This window comes from Dromaius novaehollandiae, chromosome 8, assembly GCF_036370855.1.
Source record: "Dromaius novaehollandiae isolate bDroNov1 chromosome 8, bDroNov1.hap1, whole genome shotgun sequence".
Lineage (NCBI taxonomy): Eukaryota > Metazoa > Chordata > Aves > Casuariiformes > Dromaiidae > Dromaius > Dromaius novaehollandiae.
The window spans coordinates 17,262,688-17,275,690 of NC_088105.1; the positions used below are offsets into that span (position 1 = coordinate 17,262,688).

General features: G+C 40.0%; 1 protein-coding gene across 4 annotated transcripts; it reads right to left on the bottom strand.

The window, feature by feature from the left end:
* Positions 1-964: 964 nt before the first annotated feature.
* DDX59 (DEAD-box helicase 59) lies at positions 965-10,776 on the bottom strand. Of its 4 annotated transcripts, XM_064515786.1 has the most exons (9): positions 10,179-10,528; positions 9,608-9,735; positions 8,256-9,085; positions 6,082-6,249; positions 5,439-5,528; positions 4,787-5,038; positions 3,790-3,942; positions 3,050-3,178; positions 965-1,296 (listed from the first exon to the last, which is right to left on the bottom strand). In XM_064515786.1, the coding sequence occupies exons 3-9, from the start codon at positions 9,072-9,074 to the stop codon at positions 1,033-1,035; spliced, it is 1,875 nt and encodes a 624-aa protein (XP_064371856.1). In that variant the 5' UTR covers positions 9,075-9,085; positions 9,608-9,735; positions 10,179-10,528; the 3' UTR covers positions 965-1,032. The 4 variants fall into 4 exon arrangements, with proteins under 4 accessions (XP_064371856.1, XP_064371855.1, XP_025974946.2 ...); XM_064515785.1 differs by lacking the exons at positions 9,608-9,735; positions 10,179-10,528 and adding an exon at positions 10,642-10,776; XM_026119161.2 differs by lacking the exon at positions 9,608-9,735.
* Between the last annotated feature and the right edge of the window lie 2,227 nt (positions 10,777-13,003).

Consider the following 13,003-nt stretch of genomic DNA (forward strand, 5'->3'; position numbering starts at 1 on the left):
AAGCACGGTATTTCAGGGCATCAGCACTCATTGCATGGGAAATAATTGAAGTCGTATTTACAAGAGTTAACAGACACTACAGAAGCGCCCTTTTGATTCCTTCACCTAAAGCAGGGTTATTGTATGTATTCACAGACAGCACCAGCATGGACACAGCATTCCCTCCATCCCCAAAACGCCTTTGATCTATATCCATTGCAAGAGAAGCTCTGGGAGCGGTGTCAACAGTAATAGTATAAAGCTGCTGGGGTTAAAACTTCAGGCAACAGTGCCACAAGCAGTGAGAAAGAACCTACATACTACTTCAAACTATTCTTTTTGTCTCTATTGAAACAAATCAGCTACTAAGCTTTTAAACTTTTTTAAAAAAACTTCCAAAAAATTTAATTTGATACCAACGTCATTCTATCGTATTGCTGCCCCTTGACCGAACAGCAGAAATGCAATGCCTAAGGATAACATCCAACTACCTGGACATCTTGATCTGCAATAAAGGCATGCATTAGAGAAGAAAGGTCAGTGTGGTATTCTGATTTTGGTTAGACTGAGACTTGAGCGATTAGTTTAAGTAGACCTGTCTCAGGATTTGGATAAGTAGTACAACACTATGATAGTGGGGGAGTCTGCGGGGAGAAGAAGTTTTTAAGGCATGTTTTCTTCTTTTACAAACCTCTTGCATCAGTATAATGGTATAAAAATTACCAAAAGAATGTTTCACAGGAACTCTGAAATGGTTATTCAGAAACACTAAAACAAAATGCAAAATATCTTCTCCGTTTGTGTTGTAAGCAAGACCCAAGACTACTGGTTTTGGAAAAAAAAAAAAGGCTTACATAGATTATTTTTTAGGCACTACTATAATACAAACCCTCAATATTTTGTATTTCAAAATAAAGAGGAACAAAAATAAGACTCCTTAAAAAACTGTATATATAAGCTTCTTTAAAAAAAGCAAGATACAAGACACCCTAATTCCATGTTTATTTTCTAATCATAGTTTCATTATAATTACCTAAGATAAATGCACCTCTACTACCTCTGAGAATTATTTTTGTCATGTTTTCTAATAATGTCCATAATATTGTCTCCTGTTACAAGGCTATTCTGTAATTGTTTAAGTCTCTGTTGTTCCCTTCTCTTTTGGTCATGAAGATATGGGGAATTCAGCAGCTGTGGAGGAAGAATGGTGCCTGTTGGTTTTACTCTCTTCACAACATCCCAAAAGAGCTTCTTGCTGTTGTTATTGATAAAAGTAATTGCAGTTCCACTGTGACCCAACCTCCCTGCTCTTCCAACCTGAAAAAAACAAAAGTTCATTTTCAGTTATCAATATTAAAGGGAACTCCTTCACATCTCCTTATTTTCTGTTATAAAACAGATTTAGGTATTCAATAACTAATATAAATGACAAGGCCAAGTCTCTGTACCTCATCCCCTAAGCACAAAGTTCTGAAAAATTCCTGAATTCATAATATGCAGATTTGAAGCTTTGGTTTAAATGTATCCAAAATTAATACTTGTATTTGAGACAAACCAGAAGTCTAATGTTGATACTGAGATGCATTATATAACCTACAGGCAATCAAATTAAATGCTTACAGTAAACCTAATCCAAGTAACATTTTAAAAGTTATTATAGCAATGCCGCATACACGTATCTAGTTTCAAGCAGGATATGCACAATTATCACCACCAAAAAAACCCTTTACTTTCAATGCCTATTTCTCAATATTATCTGAAGCTCTTGTGCAAATTAGAAGAGAATCTACGAAGACTCTCTACTTAGAAATAGTGTTTTAGTATCAGTATAGTTTTGATGGTTTTTTTTAGGTTCTTTACTACAATTTTTTTTTCATTCACTTACTACTTCTTTGGAACTTTACAAGAAAGGTAGTTAAAAACAGAGAGAAGTACTGTATTTAGTAACACCAAATAATTCTGGTTGGAAGGACCTTTGAAGGACCACCCTGTCCAACCTCCTACTCAGAACAGGGCTAACTTCAAAGTTAGATCAGGTGGCTCAGGACGCTGCCAGTCAAGTTTTGAGCATGTCTGAGGACATAGCTTCCACAACTTCTCTAGGCAATTGGTTCCACTAGCGAACCACTCACTGTGAGAACGTATCATGTCAAAATTTCCCTTCAAGCAACATGTGACCATTGCCTCTCAGCTCTGTCTTCTCTGTAACCATCTGTTACAGACTGGAAGACAGCAATTCAACCCTGTTTTCAACCTTCTCTCTCCCAGCCCACAAAAGCCTAGCTCTCTCAGCTTCTCTCCACGTCACATGCATCATCAGCTCCCTGAGCTTCTCTGAAATGCCTGGAGTTTGTCAGCCCTTCTTGTACTGGGCGCCTCAAAACTGGACACTATACTACAGTACTGTGGCTTCATGACTGCCAAACAGAGAGGAATAATCAGTTCTCTTGACCTGCTAGCTACACTGTTGTGTACATACATACACACACAGAGCACATATCACTTTATTTTTTTTTCCTCTTCTCTTTAACACAGTAAGTCCTCAGGCACATCACAGAAAAATCAGACAGAGGAGAGATACGGGGGTGGGAGAAGGGAACAAAGAGAAAATGCAAGATTAAATTCCTCTCTGTATTACATGCATATCCCACAGTATAGATAAGCTGCAGCAGAAAGAGGGGTATTTGCCCGTTTTGTCCACTGATAGTAAAAATAAGGTAAATCTTGCTTTCTGTATAAGCAAAATGCTGTAAGAGAGCACAAAGCAGAGAGGAATAACAGTGCAGACATAAGTGACTGAAGAGCAATATCAGTCTTTACTATTTCTACTCTGATCCAGAAAACGAGGCTTTTACGCAAGAGACTCCTGGAAGAGATATTCAAGCACCTTTCTTTACTTTCCTGTAGGAACAATCTTCTGAAGATAGAAATCATCTTTACATTTGTATATTTCAATTTAAATTTCCATAGTTAGATGTGGTACATTTCAGTATGCTTTTTAAAAGAATGCTTTGGTAAATAATTCATGCAACTCTTTTTTTTTTTCTTTTTTTTTTTTTTTTTTTTTTACCTGATGTACATATTCATCCATACTGGAAGGCATATCAAAATTTACTACCAGTTTCACATTGACAAGGTCAAGTCCTCGTCCAAGGACTCCAGTACTTACTATAACCTCATACTTCTCTTGAAGTAATCCCTGCCAGGGGAGAAAAACAGAAGTTACTTCTCTTATTTTTTCCTTATTTGCATTTTGGACCTCTCCAAGCACAGGTTAGAGTTGGTTATACAGCATCAAAACATGCCCAATGGGATTATTCTATTGCAGAAGAAAAAAAAAAGCCCCCCTGTGTTCTTAATTTAAATGGGTCACACAGAGTATCATTCACCAAGAACTGCTTAGAGAGAGACCAAAACCAAAATTTTAATAAAAAAGCATCAATTAAATACATACTTAAATTCCAAATTCAAAGCAAATAACCTAAGAAATAGTCCCCAGTGTTTACCTACATTTAAAACAAAATTATTACCTATAATTTTGCTTGTCGTCCTCCCCCCCCACAACACGCCAGGCTTTACTACAGAAATGCAATTAACAGAGAAGTAAATATGCTATAAATCACTTCCCAGAGAACAACAATCTGATGAAAACAAGAACTGTAGTTGCAGAAGTTTTGATGTATTATTCTGAATCATTCTATAAGTGACAGCAAATTTTGACCTAACTCATTCAAATTAAACCACCTTTAAAAAAAGTAAGATTAGCCATTTCAAATCTATTAAACCCATGTGACTTCGGGAGGCACAAACCTGTAATATTTCTGTTCTTTCCACCTGAGACTTTTCAGAGTGCATGGATATACACTGCAATCCTGTAATCTTATGAACAGCATCACTCAACAGATCTGCTCCTAGTTTGCAGTCCACAAATACCAACACTGGAGGCTTGAAGAGTTTCTTATCCTGTATAATTAAACAGTTTATATAAAAAGGCACTACAACAGTTCATGGCTCATCATCGGCAACTTGGATTCAATTTCTGCTGCTCATTATCTCTGTAGTATTAACAACACTTTTGGATGAATAAATATTCTTAAATTCTAGGTAAGAAGGAACAAGATATCAGCACTAAAACTACACAAATCTGTACATCAAGGAACATAAAAGGATTCATAAGAATTAGAACCCATATTTTTCTTTTATGTTCCTTCAAATGTTACATGATAATTTTGGCTTTCTGTAAGTTCTGAAGCTGAGCTAAAGACTCCCATTTATTTCTTGCATAACCTCAGCCAAGATCCCCTGCCTCCCCCAAGTACTCATAAAAAAAAATACATAAGGGATTAAGGCCCTTATTATTGATAAACAGAATATTCACAAAAAAGTTACAAAGAACTAAAGCAGCTTTCTTTCATGACTTTTAAAATGACAAACCACTCCCAGACCATAAAGCAGCTGTAACTGCTTAAGGAAGTCGTGTTCCTCTCCAATTCACAGATATACCAGCACAACTCTTTGAGGTACCATACTGTGAACCGCCAAGAAAATCCAGTTATTTTTTAACTGGGGCCAGTGATAGATCCAATTTGCTGCTGCACAAAAGGAGGCAAGTGTGACAGGGGTGGAAAAATCCCTAAAATTGCCATCAAACCTCTTCTATTGCAGAACTACTGAAATAGCGCAGTTATGTACTTAACCTCATTCCACCTTTTCACTACATACAGATTAGAATCAAAGGTGAGAACCTGACACAGGTGTGTAAAGACACATGGATAATTTGTATATATGAAAAAAACATTATACTTACATTTAGTATTTCAAACAGTTTTTTCTTTTTAGATGGTTCTTCCACCCATAAGATAATTTGGCGAACATTAGAACATGGCAGATTCTTTTCTCCAACCATTATTCTTATAAAATCGTGCAGAAGCTGATTTGCTAAGTGTTCAATGCCCACTGGAATCGTGGCCGACACCAGTATGGTTTGATGATCATGAGAGATACCTTCCAAAATATCCAACACTTGCTGCTGGAAACCCATTTTTAACATGGTATCCACCTGAGTAAAAAATATTAGATCTGTACCAGATTTTTCAATAAACAACAGAATCTTCAACTTGAATCGACATAAGGACCATAGTGGTTATGACCAGCATGTAATTATCCAAACGGAGGAATATTTTTAGAAGAAAAGCCAAGTGAGAAAATGAAAATCAACTGGTTCACTCTGATCTAATAGTATTCCCTGGCTGTCAAGTATGCAAGTCTTTTATAACCAATAGTGCATGCATGGTTCAAGCACATTTCACATAACAGAAAACTTCAATTTTTAACACTAAGATGTATATTTCATCTTTATAATGTACTTTCTATATACTTAATCAGTTTGACTAGGCACCCACACTGGGTCTTCAATAGCCTCTCTATAGACAATACAGCCCCAATAACTAAAAACTTACTTCATCCACTACTACAATTTTTATGCCATGGAGCTGAACAGAACTTTGCTTTAAAATCTCTAGAAGTCTTCCAGGTGTTGCTATTATAACCTAAAAAAAGACAACAAAAATAACACGCATTAAAAACTCCATGAAAGAAAAGATGACTATCCTAGAAAAACAGTAAGGTTACAGCACATTCATGAGCAGGGCAATAATTAGTGAAATTATTTATGTTCAAGTTAGAGTCTTGAAACCTCTGCAGGTAACTTAATACATTATGAAGCCTCAAAAGGAGACAGACTTTTAGTACTCTAATGGAAGTTTCTAAATACCAGCAACATAACCCACAATTAAAAAAAGTTCTTTTTTAATGTAACTTACAATTCCTTATCTAATAAAATGGTGTATTTCACTCTTTGAAAGCAGCAGTATTACGCACAAAAATAAACTCTTTCAAAAATAAAGCTATTATATGTATAAACAGAAGTCAAACATTTAAAAAATACTGTAAAATTTTCAGGAGCTAACAATTATTTCTGATAGTTTAGACTTAAAAAAAACTCCAAATATTTTGTGTCCATACATGTCAAAAGTAATATTTCTTTTTCTGTGAATGCCATTAAAACATTATCACAGGATCTTTCCACGCTTTAGTCCTTACCTTAACACTTTGCTTGAGACGGTGAAGCTGTGGTGGCAGTGGTAATCCTCCTACCAGGAGGACTGTTCTCATGTTTGGTAAACCAGCCATCAGTTCTTTAGCTTGTCTCTCTATCTGAATTGCTAATTCTCTTGTTGGTGCTAAAATAAGTGCAGATGGCGTTTCAGTCTAGAGAAAGAAAAAAACAAAACCAAAAGTGTTGAACATAGAATTGCTTTATTATTTAGGTAAAAGCTTTCAAGATTAAATCTCCCAACACTAAAATATAAATACGTAGTGCAGCTACTGGGGATGCAGTTAGACTGCTAATACTCTTTCTATCCGAACTGAAGACAAAATGTAGAAAGGGATTATATACCAAAAAAGTCAATCCCTCAATTACTCAACTTTTGAAAACAAAAATTAATGCATATGTAAGTGCAGTGTTAAAATAGCTTCCTGACAATTAAAAAAAGAAAAAAAAAGGCACACAAAGCATGGAACTGTTTGTAAAGACCACCTTCTTCTATTTTAGTTATTGCTCTGAATTTACAACAGTAATTCATAATAAATTTTACAGGAACTCAACACACAGGATGCCACCTGAATCTCTAGAAACCTTGAAAGAGTTTTTAAAAGTCTTGATATTACAGGCACAGGATATTTCCCTTTATCATCTCACACACCATTTTGAGTAAGTACAAACGTTAAGTTAGGTCAGAGTTACACAGTTAATACAGTTTCCCAAATCCAGTTAGCATCTAGCAACAAAGTAAAACGAACATAAGCTAAAACAGAAAAATGGCAGAACAATGGTCCTGCTCTAAGACACATTATTTCAGCAATACTGATCATCCATCATTTAAAACACCCTGTTCAACAAATAGCAAAGCTCTCCCATATATTGATACTATAATCACACTTTTACTTAATAGCTTTCTGGATAGTATCTGTTTCTTTCTGTTCTTCACCCGGAATATTTACAAATGATCAACAGTAAGAGGTTGTTCCTTTGCCACTGCATTATCATAGGAAGTGCATAGCTAAAACACCATCTCAAAAGGGGCTTTTTCAGCTAGGCAACAGTGCTCAGCTTAACTTACCATCACAAAAAAAGGTATCCAAGTAGATAATGAGAAGCCAAGACTGTCAAATATTATCTCATCACCAGATTCCTCATGAATGCCTCACCTCTAAGTTAAAATTATTTTCAACAACAAAAAACTCTCCCTTCTTGAAATATACATTAACTTGTAAAGTATCCTGAAGATGAAGAGTACAGAACAGCAGGTAGAGAAATTAAGGTGAAGTATTATTCATTGAGGCCTTAATTTTGTACATGTTATTATAAGCACATAACCAGTCTTGCAGACTTTAATCATAATGCTCCCATTCTTAAAACTAATGCTATAGTACTTTGAAGATTAAAAGAGTTGATTAAATAATCTTTAAATAATTAATTTGAAAATATACATATATATACATATATATATAAGGCATCTAAATAGTCCAAAACATCAGTGAGAATCAGGTCCAGAATTTTCAAAGATATTCTTGTTCTTCTGAATAAAAATACTAAAGCAATACTAAATCATACACATGGTACAGAACACTATTTGCCATTATTTCCTCATTATACACTCATATCCTTCTGAAGCAGAAGTTTTCTTAATTGATTTCCCCCCTTTGAGACTGTGGGAAACTGTTTAAAGAACTAGCAGATTTGAGAAATTATAGTACCTGAATTCCTCTAACTATATGATGGTCAGCTGAACAAATTCCAACATTAATCAGTCTGTGAAATTATGCAAACGTCAAAAAAATCTCTTTCAGCCACCTGATACATCAAGAGATAGCAGCAGCTGACATACAGAATGCCTGGAATTATTTTCACTTTCTATTTTAAGTCATTAAAGAAATCTATCACAGTCTAATTACTTTACCTGATACACAGTTTTTGCTTGTTAAGAACTGTTAATGGAGATGCTTTTTTCATGATCATGGAGCGAAAAAACATTCAAAGTCATTAAAAACAATCAACAGCTCTCCTCTCAAAAAGAACAATGCACATCAATCAAAATAAAATAAACTACTGAATTTCAATAAAAACCACTGTAATTACATTCTCAATTACACTGAGAAACCTGGAGACAAAGTTACAAACCACTTTCTCAAAACAAGCAAAGTTTGATTACCTCTTTTAAAACCTTCATAATAACTGGGAGCAGGAAGGCTGCTGTTTTTCCCGAGCCAGTGTCCGCACTAGCCAAAATATCCTTTCCCAGTAGTCCAACAGGAATCATTTGCATTTGGATGGGAGTTGGAACTTCGTAGCCAGAATTCTTTAAATTATGGTTTAAAGTTTCAGGAAAACCACAGTGTTCAAATTCAATAATAGGTCTTGGAACTTGCTGGCCCAGGACAGCAATACCTAACTGCAATTTAAGGTTCCTAATCTGCTCATCTTGCAAACCTAAAATAAAGGAGTGATCTTTATAGGAATAAGATGTATCAAGGAGAGTTTCTGCTTGAGATTCTGCTTTCATGAGTTGGTCAGATTTTAGCTTTTTTTTCTTTTCTTGAGCTTGTAAAAGGTGTTTGGCTTTGCATTCCAAGCTACACACATCTTCATCTGTTTTATCACAGATATACTCTCCGTAACGACCACAGACAACACATATGGGTTCCCCAGGTTCTGCCCAGCGCTGCAATTTGCTGAAGGATTTTATGGGTTCTTCCAAAGAGCTGTCTTCATCAGTATTTTGGTTGTCCTTTCCCAAAGATGTATTAGCAACACCAAGATCTGATGGAATAGCTACAGGTTCTCTGCATTCTTGTGCAACTTCATTCAAACTGCACCCTGAAGCAGAAGTTTCTTTTGTGGCAGACTTACAATCTTGGACCTCTGTGGTCTCCTCTAACAAAGATTCTCCAGAAGACAACTTATTTTTTTTAGCTGTACTTTCGTCCTCATCAGCACTCCTCTTGACTTTAAGAGATCGCGGTAAAAACATGCTTCTGTACACTAGAAAGAAAATAGTTACCGCTGTTAGAAACGACTATCATTGAGAAACAATTACTGTTGCCAAAAAAAAAAATTATAATCAAGAAAACATATTTTCAAACCCAGACACTGATTCTTGATTTTTGACAGTATCTAGAAATGGCCTTGTTTAATCTAACATCCATGGAACAAGATAACAAAATAACAAAAAATGATCTTGGTCTTAATAACGTCGATGCAATGTAAGGTAGTATTTTAAAGTAACAGTGGAACCACGGTATAATACAGACAGATCCACCTACAGTTAATTCTCATTATTAGACATTTGCAGTTGCACATCAACTTCACTAGATTTTCATTAACTGTCTGGAAAATTTTCCATTTTGAGAGTCATAATTAAATCCTTGAAGAGTTGTTTCTAAAATGAGATACAGAAGCAAAACTTGTTCTTCTATGCTATTAGGGGGAAAAAAAACACAAGAAAAACAGCATCATTTTTGAAAGGGGTGTGAAATTTGGTGTGGCACCATTCCAAGATCACACCTTTTGTCGCCTCTTTGAAAGTCCACCCAGATTTGAAAAAGCTGTAAACTCTGAGATCTGTTTAGGATTCAGCTCTGTTTGTCTAGACGTCAGAGAGCAAAGACCGACAGGGCCCATTTGCCAAGTCTCTGTGGTAACAGAAGGAAGCAGAATTGAGCGCGCATAAATAACCTTCAGTTCTACATTCTACACCTTTCAGTGGCCGACTCTGAAACGCCAAGTGCGCTCACAAATCTCTTGGTACGCAGTTCTTTCGGTATGATACGCTCTGTAAACAATGTATGCAAAATAAAGCAATTTATTTGGAATTAATCATACTCTGTATACCAATCTGTCAACTTCTTTTTTTACATCACCTTTATAAAAATACACAAAACCCTCTGTGTTTACAGAGAGCTTTTTTTCCCCGCTGCGCAACCCAGAGCGATTCAGAAAGATTAAGATTCAGCAACGACGCCCACGTAAAACAGAAAGCAGCGAAGAGACTAGGTGACGGCTATTCACTGCTTGCCCAGAACCCAGGTTTCACCACCTAGTTTTTGGCACCTAATGAAAACTTCCCGCTACCAACCTCTCTGAAAACACAGCGAGGGCCGAGAGCGCCCGGGCGGCGCTGCGGCGGACTTCAGCACACCCGCCTCCCGCCGGCGGCCACCGCGCAGGCCCGCAGCGCCACAAGCCGGGCCCCGCGGCGCCCCGCCCGCCTACCCTCGCCCGCGGGGCTCCCGGGCGGCGCGACACCAGGCAGCGCAGCTCGCTCCGGGTCCCCCGCGGACCTCCTGCCCGCGCCGCGGGGCTGCGGGGCGCAGCGCCGCCATTTCCCCCTCCCCCCACGCCCGCGCCGCGGGCGAGGAACGCCACGCCACGCCGCCCCGCGCGGCGCCGTCGCCGCCTCCCCTCACAAAATGGCGGCGGCCGCGCGCCACTGCAGCGCGCAGGGGCGGCGCCGCCAGGGGAAGCCGCGGTCGGGGCGAGGCGAGCGGAGGGGAACCGAGGCCGGAGCGAGGGGCGCAGCAGGCGCGGTCGGGCCTCACCGGCGGCCGCCGAGCGGAGGGAGCCGGGGCGCAGGGGCGAGATGCTGGCGGCCGTCCGGCGCCGCGCCGCTACACCGGGAGCGGCCGGGCCGCGGCGCCCGAGGGAGCGGCGGGGGCGGGGGGCCGCGCCTGCGCCCGGCAGGACAAAGCCGCGTCGCCGGCGGAAACTGCCGGGAAACGAGCGGTTTCTTCGCGGAGGGTCTGGGCGCGTAGCTGGGCCCGGGCGCGGTTTCCCTGCCTCAGGGCCGAGCCGCGGACCCGCCCGGCGCCCTGCCGCGGCTCGCGCCCCGAGTTGCCGCACGCTGCAAACACACAGCAAGTTTTGCAGCAATGAGAAAAACACATTACCGCAGGTGATGTGGGCGCAAGGTGTGCTGGAGAGATGCCTCCCGCCTGCGTTCACCCGAGTAAAACACATAGAAGAGCATAATGGCAGAGCTGTTCATACACCGCAGATCCCGGGAGTCAGTTTTATTAATGTCAGTAACAAATATGCATACCTTATTTACACTGTCACTACATAACACTGTGTGAGAACACCAAAATGAACATTTTTATTTTCTCACATTTCATTGAAGGGCAGAAGGGACTGTCAGACTGGACATGTCCTGCAAGACAGGCTTAGGTGTAATCGCTGCACGAGTGCCACAGCCCCGGCAAGCCAAGGTCACAGAGAAGAGTACTAAGCGTCTGGATGCAGACCTGTTCGCAGGCAAGGCCGATGCTTTCAGCAGCTTGGCCGTCATGGTGAGCTCCAACGGGCAGTCACTGCTGCCTCCTTTCTTGCCAAGGACCCATGCCACCAGAGGAGGTGACACCCCATCCCAGTGCTGCCTCACAGCACCAGGGCCAGGAACGGTGCCATGGTGCCAGCAACCCTCGCAGCAGGTCCTGGTTCTGAGCACATGCAGGAGGACCAGAATACTCCCAAAGTAAAAGTATATCCCTATGACCACCAATGGTTTGGTGCCTGGGAAAGATCAGGAAGCGTGCTGGGAGCGATCTGCATTGATGCAGTCCCAGGTACTCCAGATCCTCCAAAACAGATTGTGCCCTGTGGTACCTTACACCCCTCCTCCTCCAACATCGATCCCATGAGGCTGAAAGCACCCAAAACCCCAGAGGCCCATTTGCTTTCTGGCTCATTGCTTTGGTTGGTGAGCACCAACCAGCAACCTTTCCTGCTAGAGAGAGGAAGCTGCTGAGCTCACCTGTAAATGCCAACAGCCCTCTTGGAAACATGGCCTGATGGCAGTCCAGAGAAACAGTCAGAGGAGCCAGTGGAAACGGGGTTAAACCACAGACAGGCACAAATCCCGGGCCTTGCGAGCAGTTGGGATTTTACTGCAGCAGCTGGCTGCAGCGTTCGGTAGTGTACCAGCCTGTTCACACTTGAAACATGGTTTGTCTTACACTATTCTGGATTTCTGTGTAGTAGCAGATCTCCACAGTAGCAAGACAAAGTTTGTGCAAAGAGGGGTTTTTGGGGTTTTGGGGGGTTGGTTGTTTTTTTAATCAGCTGGTGCAAATGGAGGAGACAGTGCTGAGCTTCTGGAGAGACTAACTGGGCATTTCTAGAACTGAAAAACTGTGGGGCACCTTTCACCCAGATTCCATGCAACTTTCGTTCTTTGTGAAAATCCCCACCTTTCTCTGATTTAGCCTCTGTCATTCCCCTTTGCTTGCACTGAATTTCTTTTCCTCATTTTCCCTCCCTGATATTCTGCCATAGGCTAATTTCCTTTTCTTACTTCTGTTTTTAAGAGGTCATTTCCTGGAATTCAAAACATCATTTGCTAAATAAAGACTAATATTTCAACATTATTCAGTATGATATGAGATGCTTCATATTCTATAAAGCCCATAGATCAAAAATATAAACATCCTATGTGTATTAGCTATTTCCACTTTTTGCTAATAGTTGATTTCTATGACAGGAATGTTAGTCCAAAGCCATCTTCTACATGAAACAGCTGAATACAGAGAAAATTAACATACCATTTTATAGTGGTAAGAATGCTATGTTGATTTGTTGAAAGCAATTGACCTGCCCCCACCTGCTAGGATAGAAGAGTTCTTACACTTTGAATCGCAAAGATAGTTAAATTAGCTGTTTGAATTTAAGTAATACTGTCCATACCATAACAAAGCTACTTAGCACTTTTGTTCATAGAGCATATTCCTGCTGTTCTGAGCTGCAAAATGCAGAAGTCTACTATCTGCATTTGTGTGGAAGGAATAATGTAATCAGTGGGTGTATTCCATGATTCATTTTTGGGTGCACGACTTTCAGTTTTTGTTCTACCCTATATTCATTTCATGAGAGCACTATTTTGTTAGTAATGAACACCTACTAGTTAGG